The sequence below is a fragment of the Salarias fasciatus genome, chromosome 22, assembly GCF_902148845.1.
Source record: "Salarias fasciatus chromosome 22, fSalaFa1.1, whole genome shotgun sequence".
Lineage (NCBI taxonomy): Eukaryota > Metazoa > Chordata > Actinopteri > Blenniiformes > Blenniidae > Salarias > Salarias fasciatus.
This window is the reverse complement of record NC_043765.1, coordinates 4,763,113-4,769,936: the sequence shown is the minus strand read 5'-3', so window position 1 is coordinate 4,769,936 and position 6,824 is coordinate 4,763,113. Positions and strand designations below refer to the sequence as shown.

At 52.1% G+C, this 6,824-nt stretch overlaps 1 protein-coding gene across 2 annotated transcripts in view; it reads left to right on the top strand.

The window, feature by feature from the left end:
- Positions 1 to 6,824, top strand: part of cica (capicua transcriptional repressor a) — a 32,399-nt gene that overhangs the window by 2,217 nt on the left and 23,358 nt on the right. For both annotated transcript variants that reach the window (XM_030082198.1, XM_030082197.1), the window contains exons 2-3: positions 1,849 to 5,504; positions 6,112 to 6,388. In XM_030082198.1, the coding sequence (XP_029938058.1) occupies positions 2,043 to 5,504; positions 6,112 to 6,388 (3,739 nt within the window). In that variant the 5' untranslated portion in view covers positions 1,849 to 2,042. The remainder of the gene's footprint in view (positions 1 to 1,848; positions 5,505 to 6,111; positions 6,389 to 6,824) is intronic.

Sequence of the window (6,824 nt, the reverse complement as noted above, 5' to 3'; positions counted from 1 at the left end):
CCAGCAGGAGCGTGCGTTGCATCAGTTTGCCTTTAAGCTGTTATCATAAGGCCCATGACTGTGACACCAGCTGTTGTACACAGAACACTACTGAGTAAACACATGTAAGCATACCTCTATCGTGACCAAGTAAGGTCAGCTGCCAAATTATTTTATGTTAGCTGCCCTACGGTTGTCTGTCCTAAATAGGGATTTACATAGTGCACAATGATGGCTATGAGCTCTCCGGCTCTCTATGTGCACTATCAACTATCATCACATAAATGTTTGCTGTGTGTGTGGCCTTGAGACAGACTCCACTCATCTCTGAAAATGAATATCTCTCCTGCCGTTATGATGTGGCAGATATTAAAAGGGCCTGAATGAATGCGAGCCTTCGCAGACAAACAGGAAGGCAGCAAAAAGGAATAGACACAGGCAGACAGAGGAAGAAAGAGACTGGTGGGAGGAGGACGGATGTAGAAACACGGACAGACAGGCACACATGCAAGTTAACTGACAGCCAAACACTCAGTGACAAGAAGACATGCCTAGTGTAAGGTTGACAGACATCAAGACAGAACATTTTGACAGCGAATATCACAGCTGGAGTGAGAAATTACCCCCCAAAAAAAGAGACGACGGAGCATCGAGGGGCTGTGTGGTGTCTCTCTCTTGCATGTCGTTAACATCTTTTCTGACTCTGTTGTGGAGACTTGTGCTTGAAGAAACAAGGCAGAGCTCCACCTGAGGCGAGTCCCACACCAAACAGCCTCACAGCCACCAAACCAGTCCAATGACAACAGCCGTCTGTTCAACAAGTCAGCAAGATCAATCCGTTTTACTTGCTAAATGAAGGCCAAGCTGTGAATGAGTCTGGTGTGGAAACAGCAGATATCCTGAATGACTCTGGCATGGCTGAGAGCTCTACTGAATGATTCTGGTGTGGAATAACAATTATTCTGAGAAGCTCTGCTTTTTTGGACGACTGCAGCGCACGAGGAGGATAGAGACCGAGTGGAAGGAGAGGAGGGAAACAGGGAGATGAGAGGTAAAAATCGATAGCAGGGAAAGAAAGAACGCAGGCAGGGAAAGAAAAGTGTGATAGTAGCAGAGAGATGGAGGAATGAAGTAACGGGAAGTTAGGTAATGGGCTTCCACAGGAAATGGAGTTTGTAGGGGCGGATTGACTCCACTTTGAAATACATAGATAAAGGTCGCCACGGAGAGGGAGCGAGAGAGAGAGAGAGAGAGAGAGAGAAAGGGAGGGTTTCAGTATGTGAGCGAAGAAGGAATTCCCCCGCCTCTACTGCCCCAGCCAAGAAGTAGTGTGTGAGCGTGTGTGTGTGCAGAAAGGCTTGTCTGGGCAAATTGCTGAGCTCTTCTCACTATTTCCATGCTGTGTTGTAAGCCTGCATTGTGTTTACCCTACAATACAGCCTCCTGTTTTTAATATGTACCTGGTATGGATGCAGGCCTTGTGTAATGTGAGTAGAAGCTGTTATGTAATGAATTAATGTGTAATGAATTTGTAGATGAGTCATGTTCCTTACTACTGCCGTGGTGCGGTGGATCGTCTGGAAGGGAACGCATATCTTGGACTGATGTTTTAATGTTGATTGTTTTTTGTTTGTTTGCTTTTTTCAATCGTATGTGATTACTCGCCCCTGCTTTGCAGTACTTTCATTTTGAATTACCTTGATATCACTTGAATATTTAAAAAAAAAATTTTTTGGCTTAGACTCAATCAGTGGCTTTTCTTCCCAAAGCCATGCAATTAGTAGCTGTCTTGTGCAGTGATTAGAGCTTGTGCATGTCTGAATGTGTTCGCCACTTGAGTAACCCGCACTCCTCTTTGCTTTTTTTCAGTCTCTGCAATAAGGTGGACATGAGAGGATGAGAAACGGAGCCTCCAAAAGTAAAGAAAAATAACAAGAAAGGGCAGGAAGAGAAAGCAGATGAACAAAACGAGGCAGAGCAAGAGAGAGGAACGCTAAAGAGAATCCCTCATATAAATAGATAAAAAGAGTTCCGGAGGGAAAAAAGGCAAAGTAGATGAAAAGATGAAGCCGATAAAAAAGCAGGGCCGGCGCTCTCCTCCATCCACTCGGGCCAAAGGGGGTAAGCGGCGTGGAGCAGGAGACTCCTCAGATGGAGGAGAGAAAAGAGACTCAGATGAGAACAGAGAAAGGAGCCGATCCCCACAAAACTCCTCCTATTCATCGAATTCGCACTCAGAGTCGTCTCAGGTGGAATCAATGGTGAGAGATTCTTCCGAAGGGGAGGGTCTGCACCAAGACAGCCTGTCAGACTCGATTGTGATGGATTCTGGGAAACTGTTGTCGTCCTCAGATGACAGATCGGGTAGGCCGGTGGCGAGCGGCAGCAGCCACTGTGACAGTGGCGGCAGCAGTTCCAGTAACAGCAGCACACCGAGTGCCAACAACAGTCCCAACCCTGCCGCCAGCCGAAAAACAGCCACCTTCAAGGCCCGTGTTCCTAAGAAGAAGTACACATCTGAACACTGCTCATCTACTACTGCTGGTAACCATAGCAACCCTGCCTCCTGCACGCCCCCTCCTCTTCCTCTGAGCGGCGGCGTCCTCAACCAGGGGTCAACGGGTCCAGGATCTGACATCAGTATCTCGCATTCTGATAGCAGCAGTCAGAATAGGAGCCTGATGGACGACTTCCACAACAGGACAGCTGGCAGGGAGGGGCCTCAGGGATCACCAGGACCCCCCACCCTGTCACTGGGAGTGGAGAGGGAAAGGCCCGGAGGAAGTGAAGGGGGAACAGATGCAGAGCGAGTGTCCCCGAGCCCCCTGCCTCGCTGCTCCTCAACGGACACCGCCAGCGAGCACTCGGCGGATCTGGAGGTGGTTGGAGATGCACACACGCTCACACAGATGTCTACACACACGGCGCCCAGTCTCCCCGATGCACTCTCCGACGCCTTGGCGAAAGGATTGAAGAATCAGCGCATCTTAGCTCGCCAGCTCAGGAGGAGAAGTGACGAAGAGGGAGGAGGCGAACGGAGGAATGAAGGGGCGGGTTCAGAGCTGGTGTTCAGGGCCGGCGTGGTCCGCAAGGTCAGCGGTGAATTTGGAAGCTTGGAGGTGCAGTTGAATGGAGAAAAGACACTGTGCCGTTATCCGTATCGACACGACAGCCCCCCAGGAGTTGTGGACATTATCCTCGATGCTCCACCACCTGGCGTCCATGCAATACCTATTGGCACTCGTGTCTGTGTGCCATTTGGTAATGAAGACGGTAACGAGGGACACATCCAGTGGTATCGAGAGGGCGTGGTGACCCGGGTAGACACACACCCCGCAGTGGCCAACCGCTACCGTGTCCTGCTGTCTGAAGATCGACCGCAGTCTGTGGAGGAAGAGGAAGATGGCAGAGGTGCTCCTCAGGCTGTATGGGTCTCCCGACAAACACTCCGGCTCTTGTTGCCACCGTGGGACCTGGGTTTGCCTTCTAGTTTGGGACAAGAGGGAGAAGAGGGGATCAGAGATAAAGAAAGAGAACGAGAGGAAAGGGAAGATATAGATGTGGAGCAGGAGGTGTGCCGTTTGAGCCGGGGAATGGCTCCTGGCATGGGGTCAGTGCTAGAGAGAGGGATACCCTACCCAGGCTTGGTTCCTGTCTCCTCCACATCAGGTCACAACATTACTTCTCCAGTAACTCCGGGTTCAGTCCTCAGTCTGGCCCCCGGCCGAGAGTGGGAGATCGAAAAGGACTTGGAGCGAGAGAGGGACCTCCAGCGAAAACAGGAAAGAGAGAGGGAAAGAGAAAGAGAAAGGGAGAACACTGCCAAGCAGCAGCATCAACAGCATCAACAGCAGCAGCACCACCCATACATGCCACTTACCCCCGAAGAAGACATGGAGGTGTCCCATTTTAACATGGTCCCGATGGGGGCTATCGCCCCTGGGGCCAAGCCCATGACAATTCCTCAACACCGCCACATTGTTTCTAAGCCCCCACATGGCTACCTCAATCCCCACCTGTCTGTGGTGCGGGGCATTGGAATCCCCCCTGCTCACCTGGCCTTGAACCCCCACCCCCCTCCATCTCCTGTTCTGTTAGGCCTTGACCCGGCAGCAGTCATCACCGCCCCTCAGCTCCCTCCCCTCCCTCCGATCTCCTCTTCCAACACACCCTCCTCTCGAGTAGAGAAGGTCTCCGGGGGAGGTACTCCCAGCGGTGGAGCAGCTGGTGGTGGTGGATCCGGATCAGGCTCGACTTCGTCTTCATCACGCTCCCGGACTCCGCTGACGGCCGCTCAGCAAAAGTACAAGAAGGGAGATGTGGTTTGCACGCCAACAGGCATCCGTAAGAAGTTCAACGGAAAGCAGTGGAGGAGACTGTGCTCTCGGGAGGGCTGCTCTAAAGAGTCCCAGCGAAGAGGATACTGCTCCAGACACCTCTCAATGAGGACCAAGGAGATGGAGGCCAGTGGAGGTGGCCGCGATAGAGGGGGAGCCAGCAGCACGGGGACCTTGACGCCCTCTGACCTCCGGCTGAGTGGTGGCAGAGCCAGCTCAGAGTTCGACTGGGACGAGACATCCCGGGAAAGCAGCGAGGCGAGCAGCCGCGGAGGAGACTCTCGCCCCCGCCTCGTCCTGCCATCACTGCTACCCCAGGACCTCTCTCGCTTCGATTTTGATGAGTGTGAGGCGGCGACGATGCTGGTGTCCCTGGGGGGCTCTCGTTCCGGCACGCCATCATTCTCCCCTATCTCTAACCAGTCACCGTTCTCCCCCACCCCTTCGCCCTCACCCTCCCCTCTCTTTGGCTTCCGCCCAGCTAATTTCAGCCCCATAACTCCACCTGCACATACTCCACGGCGCCTTCGGCAGCTCAGTGGCACCAAAATGGGTACGCCAGGTGCCGAGAGAGAGCGCCACCTGTCGGGCATTGTGCCCACTTTCCCAACCAACCTTACATTCACAGTCCCGATGAGCCCGAGTAAGAGAAAACTCGACTCTCACCCACCCCCTCCACTGCCTGCAGTACAGGACTATCAGACCAAACCTGACCAGCAGCAGCTGGTGGGCCTCGGTGGAGTGGTGGGAGATCCAGCGCTGGGCCACAGCCCCGCTGCCTTTAGAGTCCTCTCACCTCAGAGTCAGCCCACAACCCCATCCTCGCTGTCCTTCTCCCGGCCTCGCAGCGCCACCAGCAGGCCCCCGTCCTCTGCTGCCTCCACACCTCCGCCCATGCTTGTCTCGCCGACTCCCCCTTCACCCCTACCCCAGGATCCTTCCCCACGCCGCATCGTGCCTCTCCGTGATTCCCCCGTCATCGTCCGTAACCCAGACGTCCCTCTGGCCAAGTTCTCGGATGGTCCCTTAGGAAGGAGAGAGAGAAGCAGGTCGAGGGAGCACAGCCAGCCACAACACGCCGCCCCACCAGGCCTCCAGGCTCCTGTCCCCATCAACGGGGCCACCACCAACGGGGCAGTCCTCTTACGCAACCCCACTTCTACGCTCGTCCTTGTCACCTCCAGTTCGGTAAGGAATTATGTGCCGTCATGAATATTTAGCAAACATCTAAATGATATTTTTATTAACTGATGATAACCATGGCCATGTCGCTATTTTGAGCTCTGAATAAAAAGTGAGCATCATGTCTAATTTATCTGTTTGTGTGAAATAGTATTTAATTCTTTGTGCAGTTTACATAAACTGAACCAAGAGAAAAACATAAATATTTAGTGTGCTGATCTTAGCATTTGAAGCAGCATTGGTGCAGTCAGGTCACATTTTTTTTAAGACATGACAGGATGGAGCTCAACTGTAATCCCAAATAAACTTCATGTTGTTGAGATCAGAGTTTGGGAAAATTACTTTTTCCTCTTGTTTTCATATAATCAATTATACCTTATAGTGATCAACTGGTTTGATATATAAACTTTAGGGTTATTTGTGAGAAATCATCCAAACACAGATAGACATTTTAAATTGCTTTTGTTTTTGCTTAGGACTGAACCACCTGTCTAACATACAGTATTTTGCTTCATTCAGTGGTTTGCTTTTATTTGTATCATAATGACCCGATTCAACCAGTCCTGTCCGGAATAATCTAAAATCTCTTCAAATACTGCTGTCTCCTGTGCAGTCCTTGACTCCAGCCACAGCAGGTCACGCCGCTCTCTCCAGCTCCTCCACCCCTGGATCGATGTCGGCCTCGGTGGGCTCGGTCTTGTCCTCGTCTGGTTCTGGAGGCAGGGAGAGGGAGAGAAAACCAGAGGGGCACCAGGACGCCTCTGGAGGGGCGCTGCCACAGCCGGTGGCCTGTCATCCCACGCCGACAGCCCTGCTGCCGCTCATACTGCCTGCTGAGTCACCCCACCCTGCTCCACGCAAACAGATCATCATGGGACGCCCGGGGACAGGTAAGGACCTTCGTCAAGCCAACGTGAAATCGAGCCAAGCCGCATGGCGACACTGGGAGGGATGTGCGAGCTGTCTTACGCACTCAAGCCGAGCGCTTCCCACTCTCATTATCTCTCAGAGGGTTACAGCAGTGCCATCAAAGTGCTCCTGCTATGACTCATGTACACTTTACTATTGTTTGCTCACAGTGTCACAAAGTAACTACTCAAAATACTGTTTAATTTCTTTGCCGCCATTTCAGCAATTAAGATGAGAGATTTTCCAGTGCTTTGGGCCGCATACAGAGAACTCGGTTGTTTTCCAACAAAAGCTGTTTGTTTTGCCGGTTGCACACATAAAACAGCCCCTTTATGAAAGGATCCCTTAAAATCAGCTGCAGTGGACACGAGGGCCAAAGTGATGGCTTTCATTTGTGTTATGCTGAAGGAAACCCGA